At 43.1% G+C, this 23,285-nt stretch overlaps 3 protein-coding genes and 4 non-coding genes across 7 annotated transcripts; 1 reads left to right on the top strand and 6 right to left on the bottom strand.

The window, feature by feature from the left end:
* Positions 1-4,214: 4,214 nt before the first annotated feature.
* allc (allantoicase) lies at positions 4,215-8,887 on the bottom strand. Its single transcript, XM_035792655.2, has 11 exons — positions 8,514-8,887; positions 8,363-8,413; positions 8,174-8,261; positions 7,941-8,060; positions 7,232-7,311; positions 7,023-7,155; positions 6,771-6,926; positions 6,142-6,215; positions 5,746-5,854; positions 5,142-5,269; positions 4,215-4,578 (listed from the first exon to the last, which is right to left on the bottom strand). Exons 1-11 carry the CDS (start codon positions 8,601-8,603, stop codon positions 4,423-4,425), a joined length of 1,185 nt encoding a protein of 394 aa, XP_035648548.1. The 5' UTR covers positions 8,604-8,887; the 3' UTR covers positions 4,215-4,422.
* A 3,901-nt stretch (positions 8,888-12,788) lies between these two features.
* Positions 12,789-17,010, bottom strand: rps7 (ribosomal protein S7). Its single transcript, XM_052470795.1, has 7 exons — positions 16,935-17,010; positions 16,096-16,181; positions 15,911-15,982; positions 15,378-15,521; positions 14,339-14,403; positions 13,278-13,428; positions 12,789-12,901 (listed from the first exon to the last, which is right to left on the bottom strand). The coding sequence occupies exons 2-7, from the start codon at positions 16,168-16,170 to the stop codon at positions 12,824-12,826; spliced, it is 585 nt and encodes a 194-aa protein (XP_052326755.1). The 5' UTR covers positions 16,171-16,181; positions 16,935-17,010; the 3' UTR covers positions 12,789-12,823.
* LOC118398891 (small nucleolar RNA SNORA73 family) lies at positions 13,011-13,235 on the bottom strand. The gene has a single exon (XR_004828714.2). It is a non-coding gene; the product is annotated as a small nucleolar RNA SNORA73 family (small nucleolar RNA).
* LOC118398892 (small nucleolar RNA SNORA73 family) lies at positions 13,958-14,183 on the bottom strand. The gene has a single exon (XR_004828715.2). It is a non-coding gene; the product is annotated as a small nucleolar RNA SNORA73 family (small nucleolar RNA).
* Positions 14,483-14,707, bottom strand: LOC118398914 (small nucleolar RNA SNORA73 family). Its single transcript, XR_004828735.1, has one exon. It is a non-coding gene; the product is annotated as a small nucleolar RNA SNORA73 family (small nucleolar RNA).
* On the bottom strand, positions 15,609-15,833 carry LOC118398890 (small nucleolar RNA SNORA73 family). Its single transcript, XR_004828713.1, has one exon. It is a non-coding gene; the product is annotated as a small nucleolar RNA SNORA73 family (small nucleolar RNA).
* A 38-nt stretch (positions 17,011-17,048) lies between the features above and the next one.
* Positions 17,049-22,792, top strand: LOC118398457 (ribonuclease H1). Its single transcript, XM_052470793.1, has 8 exons — positions 17,049-17,571; positions 17,699-17,823; positions 18,004-18,174; positions 18,269-18,368; positions 18,463-18,521; positions 18,670-18,750; positions 18,997-19,121; positions 22,556-22,792. The coding sequence occupies exons 1-8, from the start codon at positions 17,444-17,446 to the stop codon at positions 22,640-22,642; spliced, it is 876 nt and encodes a 291-aa protein (XP_052326753.1). The 5' UTR covers positions 17,049-17,443; the 3' UTR covers positions 22,643-22,792.
* The last annotated feature ends 493 nt before the right edge of the window (positions 22,793-23,285 follow it).

Below are 23,285 nucleotides of genomic sequence, written 5' to 3' on the forward strand. Positions count from 1 at the left end.
CAGAATATGGCTGAGGATTGTTTGCCTTCAGCCATTCTTGCTTTGGCTTGTTTTTCTAGTTTGAAATAGTTATTTGCTTTGACATGCAATGTGACATTTGGGGATCTCTCTGGGTGCTTGCTGGCTTATCTAATTCAGCTTCCTTCACAAGATCTTTGACATCAACAACAAAGTTGTCAATTATTTTCGACGCCTCCAAATCCACATCTGTCTGTATGAGCCCAATGGCCACTGAAATCAAGGATCCTGTCAGATGGGCCAGACGTATTCATTAAGCTGGGAGTGCCACTAAATGAATGGGAAGTCTGAACCAAAACCTTTAGGTAACGCTACAAAACCTTCTCGCTACCATCTCGGCCACAGCCTTTGAAGCTTTAGTGTTGAACTTGGCACTTGACAGAGTGTCAAGGTTTTTCCACCAATGCCTTGCAATAAACTGTATGTTCAGGTACTCTGGAACAGGAGAGTCTTCAGCATCCAGGTGCTCCAATGCAAGGTCACTGCCAGATGCCAACATTTTAACTTTCACAGCCACTTCTCAAAGCCACTTAGACGATTCCCGGGTCTTATTTTGTTCCATCTATCCAACATGTCTTCAAAAACAGTCATCACCTTGTCTGTCGCGGGTGGAATGCAGGACTCAACATCTATTTCGTCCTCTGGATTGGTGTGATCATTGAAACACTTCTGGACCATGTTGACCATCTGTTCGGTTGCCGGAGTACCAGAGGCAACAGGGGAGGACTGCCCAGAAAGGGTTCTGCTGATAAGAGTTGAGCTGTTCAATCACCTCTTTGAAAAGACCAGCAGTCAGCTCAGGTGGGCAAGAGGACATAATCTCATGGTCAGACAGTTGCTCCTGGACACTGCTGATGATACTGTCCTCTGACGTCCCTATGTGGACTTTCACTGAGCTCTGGGAACTTCAAAACAAACAAGCAATGCATGATCAAATCAATCTCACTCACAGTAGTGGTGCGTGGGTAAAATCACTGAGGAAGCCAATCCAAGCCAGCAAAAAGCCATTTTACAACCTGTTGTGATAATTGCGTTGTTTGCTCTGTAATCAATTTGTTCATGAGCCACCGTGATGTACAATAAGGCTGTGACACCAAAAAGACAACAGTCACACAGTGGTGGAATAAATTCAACTACACATATGTTTGTTTCATCACAAAACCAGAGACAAACATCTGTCTGGTGAAATCCACAAAGCAAATGTTGCCTACAAAACAATTATCACCTGCAGCATGGTCAAACAAGTTCATGTTTTTCAATAGTTTACTATACAACTACTGATTTAGAAACACAGCGTTACCGCAAGTCAGCACAAAGATAACAGGAGCACAGCTATTCCAGCACCTTGAGGAAGTAGAAGAAAATGTAAGAGAAATCTACGTTCTCTCTCAATACCATGTTCTGATAGTGATATCATTGTTTTATAGGTCTCTTTAAATAAAACTGTCCACGCAGCCTTTCATCCTGACTACAATATTTGACTACAGTGTCATTGACAACAGATTACAATTGGCCTGCACATCACAAGACAGATGTATAGAACCAATGCTGTGGCCTATATCTCTACCTGCATCATTGTCAGTGCCCTGCTCCCCTGGCTTCCTGACACTACTATTCCTCTACCACTCTCTGCAAGTCAAAACACAGAAATGGTCCTATTCAGACCCCTTAACTTTTTCCACATTTTGTTACGTTACAGCCTTATTCTAAAATGGATTCAATCTACACACAACACCCCATAATGACAAAGCAAAAAGTCTTAAAAAAAATGTTTGCAAATTTATTCAAAATGTAAAAAACACTATCACATTTATTCAGACCCTTTAGTCAGTACTTTGTTGAAGCACCTTTGGCAGCCTCGAGTCTTCTTCTGTATGACGGTAAAAGCTTTGCACACCTGCATTTAGGGATTTTATCCCTGCAGATCCTCTCAAGCGCTGTCAGGTTGGATAGGGGGCGTCATTGCACAGCTATTTTCAGGTCTCTCCAGAGATGTTAGATCAGGTTCAAGTCCGGGGTCTGGCTGGGCCACTCAAGGACATTCAGAGACGTCCCCCGAAGCCACTCCTACATTGCCTTGGCTGTGTTCATTGGCCTGTTGGAAAGTGAACCTTCGCTCCAGTCTGAAATCCTGAGCAGGTTTTCATCAAGGATCTCTGTACTTTTCTCCGTTCATCTTTCCCTCAATCCTGACTAGTCTCCCAGTCCCTGCTGCTGAAAAACATCCCCACAGCATGATGCTGCCACCACAATGCTTCACCATAGGGATGGTGCCAGGTTTCCCCCAGATGTGACGCTTGGTGTTCAGGCCAAAGAGTTCAATCTTGGTTTCATCAGACCAGAGAACCTTGTTTCTCATGGTCTGAGAGTCCTTTAGGTGCCTTTTGTCAAATTCCAAGCGGGCTGACATGTGCCTTTTACTGAGGAATGGCTTCCGTCTGGCCACTCTACCATAAAGGCCTGATTGGTGGAGTGTTGCAGAGATGGGAGAACCTTCCAGAAGGACAACCATCTCCACAGAGGTACTCTGGAGTTCTGTGGGAGTGACCATCAGGTTCTTGGTCACCTCCCTGACCAAGGTCCTTCTCCCCCGATTGCTCAGTTTGGCTGGGCGGCCAGCTCTAGGAATAGTCTTGGTGGTTCCAAACTTCTTCCATTTAAGAATAATGAAGGCCACTGTGTTCTTCGGGACCTACAATGATGCAGACATCTTTTGGTACCCATCCCCAGATCTGTGTCTTGACACAATCCTGTCTGAGCTCTTTGGACAAGTCCTTCGACCTCATGGCTTGGTTTTTGCTCTGACATGCACTGTCAACTATGGGACCTTATATAAACATGTGTGTGCCTTTCCAAATCATGTCCAATCAATTTAATTTACCACAGGTGGACTCCAATGAAGTTGCAGATACATCTCAAGGATGATCAATGGAAACAGGATGTACCTGAGCTGAATTCCGAGTCTCATAGCAAAGGGTCTGAATACTTATGTAAATAAGGTATCTGTTTTATATTTAACATATTTTCAAAAATGTCTAAAAAACGGTTTTCACTTTGTCGTTATGGGATATTGTGTGTAAATTGAGTGCAAAAATTAATGTAATCAATTTCAGAATAAGGCTGTAACGTAACAAATTCTGAAAAAGTTAAGGGGCCTGAATATTTTCCGAATGCACTGTAGCCTATGCCATCCTATTGTGGATTTGTTTTGGTAGAACATGTACGATCCACTTTTCCCTCGTCACTGTCTTACACTTTGAATTCGTCATCAGGATATACTACGAACCCAAAAGCTAAGACGAACTCAAAAGCTTTGGACAGTTTTTTTCCAAACTAGCTTTTCAATCAAATCCCATTATCACCAGCACGCCACCAGAACACGTGCATGTAGGCTACCATATTTTTCAGCATATCTTTTGGAAGCTTAAACTCTATCCAGATAAACAAATACATAAATATGTCTACACTTAATTGCAGTTCATAGGCACATTCCTTATTACAGTTTGAACTGAAATGAAATAGTGAAATAGGAGATTCAAGGATGAATGTGAGAGTCTGTCTCCTCTTTCTTTTTCCTTACTGATGGGCACATGCCTACAAACTTCTTTTTAAGTATTTGATTGAAATTATTTGTCATACTTTAAGTTTCAATAATAGTATTTTCAATCAGTCTTCAAAATGAAAATGTTGAAGATGAGTCTATCCACTAGATGGCAGCGTGACTCTGTTTAACTGGACAAGTCTATAACAAAAAAGCAACACATTTTTTCAAAGACACTAAGCTGTTTACAATTCGGTCTACTTCCATCTTATTATCTCAGTCACATGGCAAAATAAATGTTAGGCTAGATTAAGTAAGCCGGCATGTCTGATTTCACTTTTTACCTACATTGTAGCCAAAATATGACAAACGTTTGCGGTTGATAAGGCTAGATAGCTCTGAATGTGGGAAACAAATGGAAAATTACAATATTATTGGCTTGTTTCCAGTGCAAACCTACAACTAGGCCTAAATAGTGTGAAGGTCAGATCGTGGGGATTCCAATTGCCGCTGTCCGTGGTGCTGAATCCCCAACAAGTGCAAGCACTTGTTTGTTTACTGTCTGCTACAATTCTTCACATGGTATTGACACAACACACACACACCATTGTTTCCTATAACGGCTTAACCCTGTGAGACCCACTGTTGCAGCTATGCAAGATTTCTTAATATCATTGCATCCAATATAAACTCAAAAATAATGTCAAAACATACATAGTTTATGCATCTCCTTAGACCCAGTTGTATCTTTTCAGATGAAAGTTTATTTTTTTAGGTTTCATATGTAGCCTACATGTTACACTCAGACCATTAATTTCCACAATGAGCTCACCAAAACTCATCCAATAATGTGGCCTAATGCATCACAGTTTGGACGTGTGTCTTGTGGAAGTCGGACGCCCCCAGAGTCTGAGTCGGCTGACCCCTCCATCTGGGGCGATGACCAGACGCACGTGACTGACCGGCCCAGACAGCGCCAGCGAGTCACATGAGTAGAAGTGCCTGTGATGGGCCTGCAGCTAGAACAGACAGGAAACAGTTCTCACCAAACTGATGTTTTACTGTGGCAGTTTGGAATGGTTATTATCATCACAGGTTGTAGGTTATGAGTCGTTTTCGTACTTAAGCAGTTGCACGAGGGGCGAAAAGTAAGTTAGGTGGACTGTTGACTTTGGCAGATGTTTCACGTCACAGAAACTTGGGCACATTGAAGAGTGAAGTGTGAAGCACAACACCTCTCACAGATGAGACAGATATCCTCCTTACATTTGCCAAGACCTGATTTAGTTGTTATACATGCACATTCAACATTGTTTACCTAAATAATATGTTTTGAAACACACACACTTCAATTTCTCCCCATCTGTCTGGATGAGGAGACCATTTAAACACTGAATGGATTAAAATGCTGAAAAAAACATTCTGGATGAAAATGGGCTGATAAAGTCTCAGTAGGAGCGCTGATCTAGGATCGGGTCCCCCCTACGCATTGTGAACTTACTAAAAGGCTAAACAGATCCTAGATCAGCAATCTAACGGGCCCAGGCATTGGAGTGAATTATAGGGATAATGGTTGACATACTTTCTGAGGTTGCAGAAGCACCCGCCATTTGTTTCCTGGATCGCTGCTCCACCTGCCACTCACATACTTCCCTTCCTCCTCCGGGGTCAGATGGCACGCTTCTATCTTACAGGAGTCTGGGAAGTTTCCTGCGTGTTGTCATCACATGATACAGTAAGAGAAACACAAAACCTGTCTCAGTAGTCTGTACAGTGGACTGCCAAATTTTTACAACAGAGGCGAAAGATGTGGATGTCTCCATTGTGATCGCTTGTAATCTAACCTGTTACATTGTCATAACTAGAGAAAGGGGATACCTAGTAGTCGGTTGCATAGCTGAATGCCTTCAACCGAAATATGTCTTCTGCATTTAACCCATCCCCTATGAATCAGAGAAGTGCAGTGGGCTTCCTTAATCGACATCCACGTCATGGGCGCTCGGGGAGCAGTTGTTGGGGGTTAACTGCCTTGCTCAAGGGCAGAACGACAGATTTTTCCACCTTTCGGGTTACTGGCCCAACGCTCTTAACCGCTAGCCTACCTGCCCTAATCCTAACCCTAGTAACCAAGTCTTTAACAGAGACTGGAACAGACAGAATGTGTGTGCGTGCGTGTGTTACTCTACCTTTGAAGTGGTTGGTGTCTATCTCAATTTGGCTGATGACTCCGGGATGCCCCAGTCTGAAAACGGCCCACTCATAACCTGGTACCTGTAGGATGCCCTTCCCATCCACCTGTGGAGCACAGTATCATGTCACCAGATGATACATCAGTGTCGTGTTCACCAAGGAGAAAATGTTTTGAAATAGAGTGAAACAGGGAGGTAGTAGCTGAAATTGCCCAAAAATAACACATTTTCTGTAGAAAACATTTCAAAAAGTTCTACTCTGAATTGTCCTACTGAACACGATCCAGTGCTATGGCATGTGCCAAACTTAGCTGAATTTATTTTGCACTGTTGATGAAGAGCGGCAAGTAAGTATCCTGTACACGTGACGAATAAAATGTGATTTTAAGTTACCTGTAGGTTTTTGGGTCTGTCCAGTCGACGGGCTGTCTCCCATCCATCGCCCATGTTTGCAGATCTTCCCAAACCTACAAGGGTATGATGTTTCCCGGTCAACCCAGTCTATAGACTTGTCTCATTTTGATATGTTCATTACCAATGGTATGCACTACCGATGAGATTCTGGACCGTTGCCAATATTGACATCGTCATTAAAACATATCACAGGCCTGCCAGTAATTTCCCTGTGTATATATATATAAAGGAACACCTAACTATTCAAGACTCACACGGCTTCTTTCGACAACAATTACAAATCCCAAAGGTACATCATGAGATTGGAGTAAGATCTTTCAGCGACAAAGGCCCAACTGACTGGAATCATTTACCAAATAGATAAATCATGTGTGCACTTCATTAGTGAAAGATAGATCAATAAATGAGATGGACACAGCTGGTTGAAAGAATTCTGCCTTTGTTATATCGGTCTTTGTATTTCCAAATGAATAGTGCGAAAATAAATATTGCCCTATTTGTTTTTACTTTATATTCCAGTGCCATCTGTACTGAAGTGATTGATTCCTTAATCAGTATGATGACAGAAGCCCCATTGAAATGTTTGCAGAATGACAGCATTGGCATACCAATCATATTCCGGGGGTGGCCAAAGTGGGCGTCGCTGTAGCCCAGACAGACCCCACCGTTGACCAGGGCCACCAGGTCCAGCTGGTCCTGTGTGGGCAGGGCAGACCACTCTTTCTGCCCAACGCCATAGACCTTCAGTCTAGCAATCCCCCCATCTGCAACACAAGCATAAGTACAGATCCTTTATCAGGAATATTGATGAGAAATGATGTAACCAATAGCAAAGAGAGTGTCTGACGTGGAGGTGTTACCTGGGTACATGTTGAGTCGTAGGTGGGTGACTCTGCTGGGGTAGGTGATTGGGAAGTAGTTATGACAGGTGTCAGAGTATCCAGGTTTCAGCTCTGTCACAGGAACAAGCTCCTCCCACAACTCAGAGTGCAACTGTCAGTCAAACACAATTGATCATTGATCTTCTCCAGTGTGTGTGTGTGTACAGTGTCAGTGTAAACGGTTGTACCTTAGCAACTGCTTCAAACTGACTGTCGGAAGCAGCCATGCCAGTGCGGTCTCCCTCCAGGGTCAGTGCTGGAGCCTCATCTAATCAGACAGACAAAACACAGAAACATACATGACTGACTTTTGCCAATTGTAACTGTAACAGTGTTGCTTCCGTCCCTCTCCTCGCCCCAACCTTGGGCTTGAACCAGGGACCCTCTGCACACGTCGGTGACAATCACGCTCGAAGCATCGTTGCCTATCCCTCCACAAAAGTTACAGAAAAAGTTCAGGTAGTACCTCCCTGTTTCACTCTATTTTAAAACAACTCATTCAAGGTATCAGAGCAAGTGACGTCACCGATTGAAACACTACTAGTGCGCACCACGAACTAGCTAGGCATTTCACACTGGTTAGTTTTCGGATGTCATGTAGAATGTGGGCCTTGCTAATTCATACCCCGAAACAGTTATTTTCTTGTCTTGTGAATGCAAAACGTATTCTGTAGAATTCTGACAAATACTCCAGGAAACCAAACCAGGGTACTGAATTCCATATGTGAAAACACCCTATGGATCTTTCTAACCTATCATGAGGTATTAGACAGATTTTTTTTCCTCTCACAATTATTAGCAAAAGAGCTGATCTGATTGGTCAAGACCAATTAGTGGAAAAAAATATCAGTATTTTGCTGCCTGTGTAAACACAGCCTGTTACACGGTCATCCATACCCAGACATGCAGCTTGAACTGAGGCAGAGGGCGAGTAGTTTCCAGTAAAGAAGGACGTGTCCACATCCAGGCCATGTATGATGCCAGGTACACCCAGCTGGATGATGCACCAGTCATGACCTGGCAGAGAAAGCAGACAAGGTCAAGCTTCTGTATTCAGATTAGCCTACCTATGATCATTTCATTTTCCCACCAATGAAATTATTGTAATTTTGTGTCTCTTCAAGTTATACCAGGTATCCTTTTCCTTCTCGTCTCCCAGCCGTCCATCCATTTTCCGTACTCTGTGAATGCAGACGCTATGAACTCTGGTGGCTCTCTCTTCCAACCACGTGCAGTGAACAAAGGGAAGAGGGTGGTAGATGTGAATGGTAGTGGATCAACAGATGACAGTGGATTAGTAATGTAAGTGTGCACAGTACCTTCAGAAGATTGCTAGCTGGTGCAAACCATTCGTCTGTCGCAAAAATAACCTAAGATGATAGTGAGCACGTAAACAGATGAACATTGTCTCGTGTTGTGTAATTTACAGTTTTCAAAATGTCAAACTTGTGCCCATGGTGTAAGACTTACATTTCCTCCAGCTGTCTCACAGGCCAGGTTATTAAACTGCAGAAAGTCTGGTTGATCACTGACAATTTTCACTGCTTTTCGGTCTGCCATTCTATTGCAGACTATAATTTACAATACCGACATGTAACTCGATCCAGATTGAGAAAATAATTATCATTTACCTCATACAATAAGAAATCTGCTTGTATATGTTACAGCTTCCTGTACTTCCAAGTTTAAAAAAGCAGTCCACAACCACTAATGAAAAGATTATTCTTGTGCCTGTTTTCTTTCAATCAATTCACCAGGGCAAAGTCCGGTGACTGGGAAGTCATTGACAGCAGTGTTAACTAAACGAGATAGGTGGTGGGGGAATGGATTTTTTTTGTTTTGAATACTGAATATCTGTTCAAGATTGTGCTCTAGCTTTCTTTTGTGGGAAGAAAGCGAGAGCACCTTGTACAACCACGATTGGGTTATATTAAACTGGCCAGAGTTGCACGGGGCTATGGTCCGTCACGTGAGGGAGGCGCGCCCTGGTTGTTTTTACAAAGGCAGCATGATCCGTCATTCAGAAACGTTCGTCTCTTTTCCATAAAATGCATGTTCACATTTTCTAGCCAGTTATCATTGGGAAGGCAGAAAAGGCGTTTATCAAAAGCAATCACTTTTGCATGTGAAAACAGAATCCTACTCATTACTCCACGTGCTTAACCGAGTGTCAATTCTTGTTTTGAGCTGACTTCACCGTTGGGCAGAACTGGTCACTCCTGTCTAGGGAGGAGCAGTTTTTTTCTTGTATATACCAGTAAAACATTCTTCTGGTGACTTGACATTTCTTGAATGTGACATTTTTGCACATTTTCTCATTACAAGTACTGTAATGAAACAGCATGGATGGAGCAGGTCTCGAACCCGCGACCTTCTAGCCCGAGGTCCGGCGCACTATCGCCTGTGCCGCAAAAGCATGCTCGCGCTTATAAACCCAGGGTCGTTACAGTACATTTCAACACTCGACTCTTGTGAAAACGTGAGCTACTGTCTGATGAAAAGGAACATATATAGCTCCCAAACTGAAATACGATAAAAATATGTTTTGGAAAGAAGTTTAAATATACTGAACAAAAATGCAAACGCAACATGCAACAATGTTACTGAGTTGCAGTTCATATGACATCAATCAATTGAAATAAATGAATTAGACCCTAATCTATGGATTTCACGCGACTGGGCATAAGCGTGGCCATGGGTGGGTCTGGGAGGGCATACCCACTGGGAAGCCTGGCCTAGCCAATCAGAACGAGTTTTTCCACAGGGATTTATTGCAGACATAAATACTCCCCAGTTTAAGAAGTCTGATGTGTAGGTCCTGGGCTGGTGTGGTTACACGTGGTCTGCGGTTGAGGCCGATTGAATGTACTGCCAAATTCTCTAAAACAACACTGGAGGCAGCATGTGGTAGAGAAATTAACATTCAATTATCTGGCAACAGTGCTGGTGGACATTCCTACAGTCAGTATGCAAATTGTTATCTGTGACATTGTGATGTGTGACAAAACTGCACATTTCGAGTGGACTTTTATTGTCCCCAGCACAAGGTTCACCTGTGTAATGATCATGCCGTTTAATCAGCTTCTTGATATGCCACACCTGTCAGATGGATGCATTATATTGGCAAAGTACATGCTCACTAACAGGGATGTAAACATTTGTGCAAAACATACTGGGATCTTTTATTTCATATCGTGAAACATTGGTTCAACACTTTACATGTTGCGTTTATATTTCTGTTCAGTATTATGCAGTAAGCAATACGAATCGTCTTGATCATATAAAGGAGGCACTGTAACTTCGTTGACCATTTAGACTATTTATTAAAAGCTAGCCAATGTTAACAGACTAGTCTAGTCAACTATAAATGTCAATTTGTGGTTCATTAGCCATCTGTCTGTGAATTCAGTTGTTGTATCATGTTTTGGCATGATTGTCTCAAGTAACTAGCAGCAGGCTTAAAGGAACATTAAATCATACACTTAGCATGGAAACACATAAAAGCATGTTTTGAGAAATGTCTGTCATGCTTGACTGGAGTTTTTTTTAAACGACAGCTGCATATGCATATTAGCCAATACATGTGGTATAGCCTAGCACTTATAGCATACCTCGCTTTACATCTCTAAAAACAGTTGTACAATGTACTCTGCAGTAAAATAACCAGAGTTTAATCTCCAAACCATATGAGTTCTCTCAAATAGCAGCTGTCCAATACCATGGTGGGCCTGCATAATGTTGGATGCATTGGAATATAAAGTATGGAGAATAACGAACCTGCAGGATTATAGAAACAGCAGTTGGGTAATTAAACTTTGTTTGAAATACTCAATGTTCATTGAATGGGAGTATATTAACTTTCCTACTAACCTTCTAAAAGTTGACGGTGCCAGAATCTCGCCAATCCATTCGTTCTTCTACTGTGACTGTGAGAAACATTTTCAATGTGCGTTTCACACATATAGATACGAACAAAATCACAAATCATGTCTCACCATTTGAGTATGGAGAAAAGTAATAAAAGGCGTCTCGGGCAGTATTTGACGCATGTAAATATATTGTAATCTACTGAGTATAAAAAACAGTGGGAACACCTGCTCTTCCCATGACAGACTGACCAGGTGAATGCTATGATCGCTTATTGAAGTCACTGCCTCTACTTCAATCAGTGTGGAAATCCATGCCGGGGCAAATTGAGGCTGTTCTGGGGCAAAATGGGAGTGCAACTTAATATTGTGTTTGTAATGAGGGCACAATTAGTATCCCACCGCGGTCAACAATGTAGCTGACCGATGTAGACATTTCCATTTGTCATTTAACACTCTTTTCCCAAGCAAATTACAGGAGGAATGAGGATTAAGTGCCTCGGTTAAGGGCAGAGATTTTTCACCTAGTTGTCTTTGAAACCTGAAATCGTTCGGTTACTGGCCCAATGCTCTTAAGTGCTTGGCTACCTAACACCCTGATGTGACTAAGACAAAACACACAAAGAAAAGACAAATGGTCTCCGTGTTTATATAGTGACGGCAGGGCTAGGTGAATAGATCATGGAAGACTAAGATTAAAAACCTTAGTGAATAAAGATGCTCAAACAAGCAACTGCATCTGTATTGGGTGTTCCAACTCTAAAATGCACGACTTAAGACAGAAACTGGGAAATGCATGTGGTCCCAATGTCTAAACAGTGACGTTAGGGCTAATTCAAACTGCAGTCGGATGTTCTCCTCACAGGTGAGCGATTCAGCCCATGCTTGGTGAATAGCACTTGGTTGATCACTGGGACAAGATAATGCGCGACAAAAGTGAGATTGAATAAATAAATCACAGCAAAGGAATGTAGTTTGTAAGCTAGAAAATGAAACACCCTTGACACTGTGGGCTGCAAACATCCTACTCCTATTGATAGGATTGTGGCATTAGTCAGTATGAATGACATTTGTGGGTCCTGCCTTTGACTATTAGATTTACACTTCTCCTATACATGTTTGTAGTCTTAAATTACTTAGAATAACCTTAAAAGCTAAATCTCTCAGTCCCAGAATGACTAGATAGCTCGTGATAAATCTGTTCATGCTAGCTAGCAACAGATCTTGTTGCAACTACAGTAGCTAGCTACGTTAAGGTTGCCGTGTTCAGCTGTCATTTCAGTTTGGAATGATGGTATCACATATTACAAATAAATACCGTATTTGATAGCATTTTGTCGGATGGAGATCCCTCTCGATGTCACCAGCTTTCTACTTACTACCTGAAATGCACATAATGTGATTGTTGTTCAGAGTTTCTACACAATTTGATTGGTTCAGTTTAAAACTTGGCAGCAATTACCTGTCCAGCTAGCGAACATAAGTATTTTGAAGAAATGTGCAAGAGTTGACATTACCAAATGGAAATGTGTTGAGCAGAAATACACTATGTAAAACCAGCTCCTCCCTCAACAGCGATCTTTCTCACCAACTAAAGCAGGTGGCCTGCTATGGCCCACCACCAGAATACATTGACAAATAGATTACTGGTCAATTTCATTCTGCATCAGTGAATGTGCAAAAACATATTGTGAATACTACCATTTCATGGAGGTACAAAAGCAAGTCTGAACAAAGCTGCTCCAAGTGTAGTTATTTGAGGTAACGGTCCTACTGTTTTAGTTATTAAGTTCCTTCTGTCTGAAAGGACATCAGTCTTGAACATGTATGGACTAGCATGACTAACCCCCTCCCACCCCCAAAGAACAGAGCAATGGTGTTAACAGTAAACACATTTATTTTGTCATCTGCACTTTACAGTTGGAATTCGGGGAACTCAAAAACAACGTCTTTGCCTGTAAGCTTCTTGTAGACGCCAGAGAAGGTCTCAACCTAGAAAATAGAAAAGCAACCACTAGTTAACCACTGCATATATTAACATTTATAGGTCATAATGATTTTGTACGAAACACTAAAAACTGAGACATAAAAAAAGAAAAAAGGTTGTACACTGCATGGTTTAGCCCCCCAGTCACAGCCCAAAGGGCTCTGGGAAGATGTAGGAATATACAGAACACCGTCCTCACCAGCCCAAGGGCCGGGGACAAAGCTTGCTCTCCAACGTCGTGGAACGGGACTGTACGTCACAGCACTGTGAAGCGCTACGCTCCCATACGCCACAAGGACAGAGCCATGTGAGAGCAACCTCACAGGATGTCCACGTTGGGGTTAAGTTGGGTGAACTAGCAAACTGCTACACGACACTCACTTTGTGTTCAACGTTGTTCTGCTGAGCCTTGTCAAGGTGGACCTTGATGAGCCGGCTGCTGTCCAGTTTCACGCGGATCCTCTTGCCAACAATTTCACTGGGGAAGACCAGGTCTTCAAGTATGGCGTCATGCACAGCTGTCAGAGTACGACTGGAGAAATAAATCAACTTGCATTAGACATATGGCAAATAAAAAAAATGCAATCCTTACAAAAACAAAATTCTCCTACCACCTGCCTCATTCAAAATTAAAGATTCTTTATACATGTCTGAAGGCATATATTGGAAAGAGAAAGTAAATCTAAACGCCATGCAGATGTCTCAATCACATCACTGGAGACAAGCAGTCTGCTTTAGATAACGCAAGGTAATACGAGGGAACGTTGATTTTGCATCATACGGTTAGTCTCCGGTCATCTTGTAACCGTATCGATTTATTCAAAATCCCATTCGAAGTTTCAAGTTGTCACATGCTTGAAGTAGAGAAGCGCCTTTCTCGCGAGCTCTTTCCCAACAACGCAATAACAAACATCAGTATTACAAATTAAGATCAAAAACACACAAGAAAAAACAAGCAAGTAAGCAAGCTATATACTGGGTACGTTTCAGGGTCAGTGCCAATACCATATTTACAATGTGCAGGTTTACTGGAGTGGTAGAAAGCATTTACATGTTAGTAAAATTGTACACTGCATGGTTTAGCCCCCCAGTCATGGCCCAAAGGGCTCTGGGAAGATGTAGGAATATACAGAACACAGTCCTCACCAGCCCGAAGGGCCGGGGACAAAGCTTGCTCTCCAACGTCGTGGAACGGGACTGTACGTCACAGCACTGTGAAGCGCTACGCTCCCATACGCCACAAGGACAGAGCCATGTGAGAGCAACCTCACAGGATGTCCACGTTGGGTCCAAAATTGGTGAGCAATTATGGCAGCACCAGATATGACAAACAATTTGAAGTTCTTGAACTTGTACCCATTCACACCAACTTTAAAGCCATTTAATAGTCTCTTCCAAACAGTATGTAGTCGTGCACATGCAGGTATGATAATGTAACTCACCTCCTGGGACGCTTCTGCTTATTCTTGATACGGCTTTTCCTGGTTGGTTTAGGCAGGATTCTCCTCTGCAAGTTTAATGAAAATATTAAGGATTACTAATTTACATAGGCAGAATTTAAAAGCCCAAGAAGCATACTTGATAACTAATGTACACTGCATGGTTTAGCCCCCCAGTCACAGCCCAAAGGGCTCTGGGAAGATGTAGGAATATACAGAACACCGTCCTCACCAGCCCGAAGGCCAGGGACAAAGCTTGCTCTCCAACGTCGTGGAACGGGACTGTACGTCACAGCACTGTGAAGCGCTACGCTCCCATACGCCACAAGGACAGAGCCATGCGAGAGCAACCTCACAGGATGTCCACGTTGATAGTAATGTTACAATCACAGCATCTACACCACATGACCAAAAGTATGTGGAGACATGCTTGTCGAACATCTCATTCCAAACTCATGGCCATTAATATGGAGCTTGTCCCCTCTTCGCTACTATAACAGCGCTCCACTCTACTGGGAAAGCTTTCCACTAGAGAACATTGCTCGGCGGTCCCGTCCTGTGAGCTTGTGTCGCCTACCACTTTGTGGCGGATCCGTTGTTGCTCCTAGACGTTTCCACTTCACTCACAGTTGACCGGGGCAGCTTTAGCAGGGCATACATTTTACAAACAGACTTGTTGGAAAGGTGGCATCATATGACAGTACCACATTTAAAGTCACAGCTCTTCAGTAAGGCCAGTCTACTGCCAAGGCGTGTCTATGGAGATTGCATGGAGGTGTGCTCAATTTTATACACCTGTAAGCAATCGGTGTGGCTGAAATAGCCAAATCCACTTATTTGAAGGGGTGTCCACATACACAAAAAAAGTGTGATATATATATATATATATATAAACAGTTGTCTCAAATAACCCATTATGTTAGCTTGGTTCACAGCAACAGCTATACAAACTGCCCCTGCAACTCAGAAAACAGGACCGCTGCAGTCTTACCTGTGCTGCATTCTTACCTGTGCTGCATTCTTACCTGTGCTGCATTCTTACCTGTGCAACGAAGACGACATGTTTGCCGCTGAACTTCTTTTCCAGCTCTCTCACGAGTCGCACCTGAATTTTCTGGAAAGATTTCAGCTGGGGCACTGGGACAAAGATGATGATGGCTTTCCTGCTACCACCAACTTCAATTTCCTGAGGGAGGGGAAAAGATTTATTTGAACGTACGGAGGCAAATACAAACACTTTAGTAGATAGTCTTTTTTAGCTGTCTGGATGAAAAAGTATGCACTGCATGGTTTAGCCCCCCAGTCACGGCCCAAAGGGCTCTGGGAAGATGTAGGAATATACAGAACACCGTCCTCACCAGCCCGAAGGCCGGGGACAAAGCTTGCTCTCCAACGTCGTGGAACGGGACTGTACGTCACAGCACTGTGACGCGCTACGCTCCCATACGCCACAAGGACAGAGCCATGTGAGAGCAACCTCACAGGATGTCCACGTAGGGGTTTAACTCAAATAACCCAACACAGCTCCGTAAGTACAACACATGCTCCATGTGGTGCCGTGTGCATGATCCTTACCTTTGCAGCAGTGATGTTCAGCTCCCTCAGCTGAGCCTTCATGTCCGAGTTCATCTCCAGCTCGAGAAGAGCCTAGAAAGGCAGACATGTTGAATACTGCAAACAACATTAGCCAAGTGACTAAGTTAAATGAGTTGTTTAAATTAGCCATACATGCAATAGCTAACATATTAGCCATTGGTTACCTGGGAAATGCCAGACTCGAACTCATCTGGCTTTTCGCCATTGGGCTTCACGATTTTGGCGCTGGTACTGAACATGGCCTATGTTTCTGGAAAACAAGACAGACCAGAAAGCCATTTGAGCATGTTGTACATCTTTGGGCATAGTTGAATGCTTCAGATGAAACTAAACTGCAGCAAAGTGGTCCATGCTGAACGCCATCTCACCATACATACATGCAGTTAATAAGTTGACTAGTCAGTATAACGACAGTAGTTTGGCTATCATCCAGCTACGGTTGATCAAACGAAGCCGACACTGGTTGGTTCCAATCTACACATTCAACCATATGATCTCGCAAACAACCGAGCAAGTAATTGCATTGAATCAATATAACTTACGGTCGCATGTCCCCATGCAACATTGTTGGCTAGTCAGCGTTAGCCGGCTAGCAGTGTCTTTCAACCAATGTTCCTTATCATATGGCTAACTTTAGTTAGCAGCTAACACCAGGGAACACAGTACTCAAACATACACCATATTTCAAGTCTACAAAGTCAAATACTAAGCTACGCGGTTAAAAAACGGACACGTCGATTGACTACAAGCAATTATTCTAGGAACACATGGGCCTCAAACCGCGGCAGTTATACTACCAGTCCTTCCTTCCAAGTCGTTCACGTTGGGTCTATCCTGAAACACTTCATAATTCACTACACACCGGCCATCCAAAAGCTGAAATATAACAATCTAACGCATCAAACGTCTCGCATGCACTCTGATACAAAATACAGGGGATCTGATGCACATGTACAACATTTTGAAAAGAAATTCCGAAATTGGGAGCATGATTATAACCAACCTCAGTCAACAACGGCCAGGGAAGAGGCCGGAATCTCGCGAGAGCTAACTAGAAGTACGTCGCGCTAGGGAGTCATGGGATCGCGGAAGTAGCCGTGATTTTGAAGACTTGTTTTTCTCCATCCCCCAGCAGATAGTCTATTTCGAAAGCAAAAGTAATTAATTCATGCGAATACATAGGCAAAGGAGAAGCATAAGTACGTCATGTTACAATGTATAGCTAGCTAGCTAACTTTTATATGTTTATATGTTGATATTACGCTTGTCACACAGAAATAACATATTTGCTCGTCAGATAGCGGCTAGCCTAACGTTAGCTAGCCAAATATGTTTTTGTGTTAACTAGCATGCTATCTGCACTGTTTACGTGCCTGTACTAGTTCCAATGACAACTAGCTAATCGTTTTCCTAGCATTTCAACACATAGAAAGTCAGTTTGTTCACACTGCTCAAGTTAAGTTAAGTGCAATGACCGGTGCCTCCACTTTCAAGTAATTGCTGGTCTAAGTGATGTTCAGATTGACTGGTCTGTATAGTATAGTACGCAGGGCAGTCTGCAATGGCACAGATGACATCGTGAAAGGCAAATTCTTCTACGCTGTGAGGAAAGGATTCAAACCTGGCGTTTACAAAACCTGGTGAGTTGTGGTGTAGTTGACTAGCTAGCTAATTGCAGCTGTGGTGTGTCTTAACTCATTGACATTTATATGATCATTTCTAGTCCCATTTATTTTCATAGAATTGCATGTGTCTACTTTTTTTTAGGGATGAATGTAAGAGCCAAGTCGACAAGTTCCCATATGCCAGCTACAAGAAGTTTGCAGCAGAAAAGGATGCATGGGCATTTGTCAGAAGCCTCACAACCTCGATAACGGCAGACCTGTCAGAGGGTAGATACATTAGATGGCTATGTTCTTTCTCTATAGGTCGCTATACTGAAATGGCAATACGATGGGTGCTGATGTTACTGGCTCTAGGAATGGGCAGCACGTCTAATCATTACACAACTAGTGCACCATTCAGGCATGGCAAAATCAGACTTGCACTCAGATCACAATATTACCTTTTAGGAGCCAGCTATGAGGCAACACTCCCTAGAAGAGCACCGAAGGCCCTTGAGTACATACCCATTGGTCAGAAGAGGCACTATGATCACATAGACGAGGAGGAGGTGTCCCCCGCCAAACAGAGTCAATACAGCAGCCCATCTTCAAAAAGCTCTGATGGATTCACCTACATTGGTACAGACATTCTCATTGGGTTATTAATGTTGCAGATTGAAATGGTCACTGTCAATGTTTTTTGGGGGAAACAAAGTGTTGTCTTTTCCTCCAGGGGATGCAGTGGTGGTGTACACAGATGGTTGCTGTTCAGGCAATGGGAAGGCCGGGGCCAGAGCTGGCATCGGAGTGTACTGGGGACGTGACCATCCTCTGTGAGTTGATTCAGGCCTGTAGGAAATTATACTTCAAGAGAGCTTGACACAATAGAGTCCAGAAGTGTTCATGTTGACTGTCTTTTTATTGTAGGAATGTAGCTGAACCCCTGGATGGAAGACAGACCAACCAGAGAGCCGAATTACAGGCAAGTACTGTGTTAATGTCATATTTGCTTTAGTTGTGAACTCTAAACCAGATTGTTATTATTTTCGACTTATTGAATTGCCACAGTTCCCTTTAGATTGTAACCAACCCCACGAGATGTAATCTCACGTTTTGCTTCTAAATAACAGGCAGCATGTAAAGCCTTGGAGCAGGCCAAAGAGATGAACATCAAGAAGTTGGTGCTTTATACAGACAGCAAGTTCACCATAAACGGTACATATGTGCTGCTTACAACACTCTACCAACACTATCAGCAAGGGCCTGACTAAATGTGGCATGGCATCATGTAATGCTGCAGGCTTGATGCTGCAGCTAATGTTACTAGCTAGGCCTACTGTGACCAATGGATGAGAAATCCAGAGGTCCCTCCCCTCTGACCTTCTCTTCCAATGTGTTTTGAAGAGGAGGTGAGGTGTATGCAATTAAGAAAATACATATGTCGGTGTTTTTTTCCATCAGGTGTCACCAGCTGGGTGAAGAACTGGAAGCTGAACAACTGGAGGCTCAACTCTGGTGGCCCCGTCATCAACAAAGAGCACTTTGAAAAACTTGACAAGCTGAATGAAGAGCTGGAGGTTGTATGGGTAAATATCAATGTTGCTCTACATATTTTCACTTCAGAGATTCAGTACGCAAGTGTTTTGAGTTTCAGACTAGAACAGTGGTTCCCAAACTAGGGGTCACGACCCCATGAGGGCTCACCTGATTTGAAGATGTGATGGCAGGAGAAACTCTCAAAAGCCTGGTGAAATATTTTAATAATAAAAAAATATATATGTTTATCATTATAAGTAATGTTTGTACCCGCATCTCAAAAACATTTGTGGTTAACCACACAAAAAAATGAACTGTGATGGAGTCGCCTTCACGAAATACATTTATTTTGAAATGTATTTGTTCAAAGTATTTGTAAAGCAAGTTGGATGTCCTTAGTTCATTCAGTATTCCAGTTTCTATGTCGGTCCTCTTTGGGATTGGGTTGGCAGATCGCATCCAACTTTAAGGTGCATACACCGCCACATACTGTACTGTGTGAGACCAGTCACAGCCTACCTATATTACATTCTCTTCATTAGCACCACCGACTAACCCTGCAGTATATACCACCATTTCATAAAAATCACCACCCCATTAACTTCTGCAGTAAAATCTTATATACCCAGATACTCCTCTGCAGCTGCCACCTACTAATTAAAAACCCACTACCCGATTCCTATGCTTTGATCCTATCTGCTCCTGCACCATGCAAACGGCCTGGGAGGACAGGACACCTACACACTAACTCTTCTGAAGTCAGATCTCTTATACTAAAATACTTCTCTGCTATTTTTTCTATTTTCCGTGATTTATGTTAAGTATCTGCAATACAGTTGGTAACCATTGCTATGAACACTCAGAAGCCAACCTTACTGAAGCATAAATCACTCATTGCCCTATTCCTCTGCTCTGACACAAATCTACTACACATCCTCTCAGGATCCCTCACCCTTGACTCCTCGCCCCATCCCCCTCTACTTTCTTCACTGCCTCAGCAAACGACACCTTCTGCACTACTCTGACTCTGGCCACTTCATCCTGCCTCTCTCGCACCAGACACCTCCGATCCCCAGCAACATGGGCCCCCCCTACAGTTGACACACACAACCTTTCCCACCAAAACTACACAATCCTCTTTCCCATACCCTCCTGCACACTACCCACATCTTGGAATCTCCCTCCTACACACTGCTGCAATATGACCATAAACGTTGTACCTCAAACAGTGCAGTGGATTCTGCACAAGACCTCTAACAGTATAACTGATATATCCTAACATGACTTTGTCTGGTAGAGACTGACTCGAAACTCAAAGACTGACAGTGACAGTTTCACCACACTCCCCACCGGGTCTGCGTCTTCCGGTGCTGGTACCCCTTGCAAATCTCCCGATGTAAAATCCTTGAGTCCCAAAAACGTTTCTGCCGCAGCCACAGTAATGTCCAGTTTCTTCGACTTCTTTGAGACTTGTGCTGTACAGTTTATAACTGGCAATGAACGCAACCAAATCCACCTTTTTAACACGCGTTATCTTTTGTCTGACAGCAAACATTTACTACGGTCTGTGGTGTGTCCACTACCATCTCTTCACTAGCATCACTAGTGTTCTCAATTATTTTAAGCGCCCCCCCCCCGCATAGGAGATTCGATTGACCGCTCTAACTGTTGCCGCCTCAATTTCCTTCACCCTTACCGGGCACTCCAGGAACTCAGGATCATGATCCCCACCACAATTGCAACACCATCGTTATTCTACACACCGTTCTTCAGTATACTCTTGTTCGTCTGCACACACTTGAAACATGGCCATATCCTTTACAGTTTTTACACTGCAGTGGTTTGGGGACAAAAGCTCTTACGGCTTATTTTACTTAACCAAGCGTCACATACGGAGGTATTTACTCTTTATCAAAAAAAACAACACGACCGACAGACTTTCTTCTTTCTCTCCATTCGCCCAGTGGGTCAGATGCCAGAAACCAACCACACCAGGAATTATTTTCAGGTTCTCAACCTGAACATCTGTCGTCACCCCTGAGATGACTCCTTTGACGGTTGTTCTACTCCAAAGTTTAAAACACAAAACGTCTGTTGTCCGGATTGTTTTGAGCCCCACTGCAATTCTTCCTCAGTTATTCAGAAATACAATGAATCAAAATAAGACCACTCCTTGTCACTCGGACTCCACTTTTCCAAGCGCATATACTTCACCATTTGACACCTCAAACGGGTTTTCCACATGGATCCTTACTGAACAACCGCATCCCAACAAGAAACGATTCATTATCATTAACACACGTATCCTCTACTCAAATGTTTTGACAATTTCCTTTTTGTACTAGTTTTCAATACTACTGTTGTCCGTTCAGAATATTCGTCTCCTCCAAATGTACTCGTCGCGCTGCTTAATTCCAACTCAATATCCACTTCCTCCGTCTTCCCGTTCACCTCCGAACCTCCCCTCTGTTCTGTTTAAAGTTGTTTAAGCATTAGAAGTCCAGCTCTCATACATCCCTGTAAGGATGAAGGGGTCCACCGTAGCTAGGATCAGGGCCACCCAGCAAGTCTCTTATATGGCGTCAGTGAAAAATCGCTGAAGGTGAGAGGAGATGGCAGTGGATGTCCCACAGTCTGCAGTGAATGCCATGCAGGAGAAGGATCCCAACACACTAATAGTGAGTGAAGGTGGACTTTGTTGCGTTTTTATAGGGCAAGTGATGAATTGCACGAGGCAAACTAATACATCTAAGAAGCTAGATATGTGAAGGCGGCATAGATTTCTGGATCTCCAGGACTTTACAGCCGAAGTGTTACAGGGAGTACTGAATGAAGAGGTCCCCCCAGGTTCCTGAACCTGTGTAGTGATCTGAATAAACATTTACATTATTGTGCCCCTGTCCTGAGAGGATCAAAGTTCAACATGTACAGTAGATGGATGTAGAAGGCTAATGTTAACTAGCTAACGTTGCCCATGAAATGAAGTTAGGCAAGCAAACAGGTAGCCTAGGACAACAAAAAATTAAAACGTGGTACTACATGACCAGAGTGATAAACTGTTTCGTCAGCATGAAAGAGAGTGGTATCCTTTGCCAGCTCATATCTATGTGAAGCAGGATTCAGGGCTCTTGTCTGCGTCCGATCCAAACACTGAAGGATGAGACAACAGTGACGAGGTGTGCAGTATCGACCACGCGCCCCCCTGACTTTTGAGAACCTCCCCAGGACATTTATGTATACCCATCTCCTTAGTGGTGAGTTAAGAAGATCATAAATCCTCTGACTGTTTTTGAAATCGACTGTCATAGCCCCAAATAAAGGTTGGTTGGGGTTGCAATACATTTCTGATATGGAAGTTGGGTCGTGGCCCAACAGACATTTGGGAACCCCTGCACTAGAACGTTCAGTCATGGATGATGCACAACTGAAATGACTAACAGTCCCCTTTTGCCTCTGACTATCTTCTCTCTCTTCTGTCTCCCAGTTGCACATCCCGGGCCACGCTGGGTACCCAGGGAACGAGGAGGCCGACAGGCTGTCCAGAGCGGGAGCAGCGAAACACTTAGATTAGCCAAAGGAAAATTTATCTCATTTACTGCTCCTGGGCAGTTCATTCAACATTTGGATTATGGTTTTGAATGGAATATGGGAATTATATATTGTTTGTTCTGTTGGGCTGCCATGTTCTAAATGTTATGAAATACCATCTATTTCCATCCTGTTTGACATCTTTATGGTTCTTTCTAAGTTAAGGAATGAATTCAGCTTGTGCTTGTACCATATGAACATTTCTCAATATTCCAAAATCATTCCATTCTGATTGATGAAACGGTTCTGTAACCACTGTGTAATGGTACACTTCAGACAGTAGATGGAGCTCTAGCTCATCAAAACAAATCCAATACCTCGGAATAGGACTGGCTCTCTGAATTACATTCTGTACTAGGCTCCTCTGTGGAAAGAGGATTCCTCACATAGAAGATGGATTTCTCTGGTTTCTATGTGAGACATGCTGCATGCTGTAAGATAACGGCCACTTATGACATTTGTGTTGTGTGATCTAAGGATTATTTGTCTTGCTCAAAAGCCCGTCTGTTACTAGGGCGAGTGGTCACATGAACGTTTCCCTCTTCTAAAGAAAAACAACACACGCTTCAAAGATCATCTATTCATGTATACTCTGACATGAAATGATCTTGGTGATATTCTCTTTG

This window comes from Oncorhynchus keta, chromosome 19, assembly GCF_023373465.1.
Source record: "Oncorhynchus keta strain PuntledgeMale-10-30-2019 chromosome 19, Oket_V2, whole genome shotgun sequence".
Classification (NCBI taxonomy): Eukaryota; Metazoa; Chordata; class Actinopteri; order Salmoniformes; family Salmonidae; genus Oncorhynchus; species Oncorhynchus keta.

What these genes read in the sequence shown, in the direction of transcription:
- allc (XM_035792655.2), bottom strand. Translation starts at nt 8,603, where the DNA reads ATGGCAGACCGAAAAGCAGTGAAAATTGTCAGTGATCAACCAGACTTT. An exon ending in AGTTCAAGCTGCATGTCTGG is followed by an intron (nt 7,312 to 7,940) that starts GTATGGATGACC and finishes CTGTCTGATTAG; the next exon opens with ATGAGGCTCCAGCACTGACC. An exon ending in ACGACTCAACATGTACCCAG is followed by an intron (nt 6,927 to 7,022) that starts GTAACACCTCCA and finishes CTTGTGTTGCAG; the next exon opens with ATGGGGGGATTGCTAGACTG.
- rps7 (XM_052470795.1), bottom strand. Translation starts at nt 16,170, where the DNA reads ATGTTCAGTACCAGCGCCAAAATCGTGAAGCCCAATGGCGAAAAGCCA. An exon ending in AAGCAGAAGCGTCCCAGGAG is followed by an intron (nt 13,429 to 14,338) that starts GTGAGTTACATT and finishes TTATTTCTCCAG; the next exon opens with TCGTACTCTGACAGCTGTGC. An exon ending in AGAACAACGTTGAACACAAA is followed by an intron (nt 12,902 to 13,277) that starts GTGAGTGTCGTG and finishes TCTATTTTCTAG; the next exon opens with GTTGAGACCTTCTCTGGCGT.
- LOC118398457 (XM_052470793.1), top strand. Translation starts at nt 17,444, where the DNA reads ATGTTCAGATTGACTGGTCTGTATAGTATAGTACGCAGGGCAGTCTGC. An exon ending in CCTGGCGTTTACAAAACCTG is followed by an intron (nt 17,572 to 17,698) that starts GTGAGTTGTGGT and finishes ACTTTTTTTTAG; the next exon opens with GGATGAATGTAAGAGCCAAG. An exon ending in GAGAGCCGAATTACAGGCAA is followed by an intron (nt 18,522 to 18,669) that starts GTACTGTGTTAA and finishes AATAACAGGCAG; the next exon opens with CATGTAAAGCCTTGGAGCAG.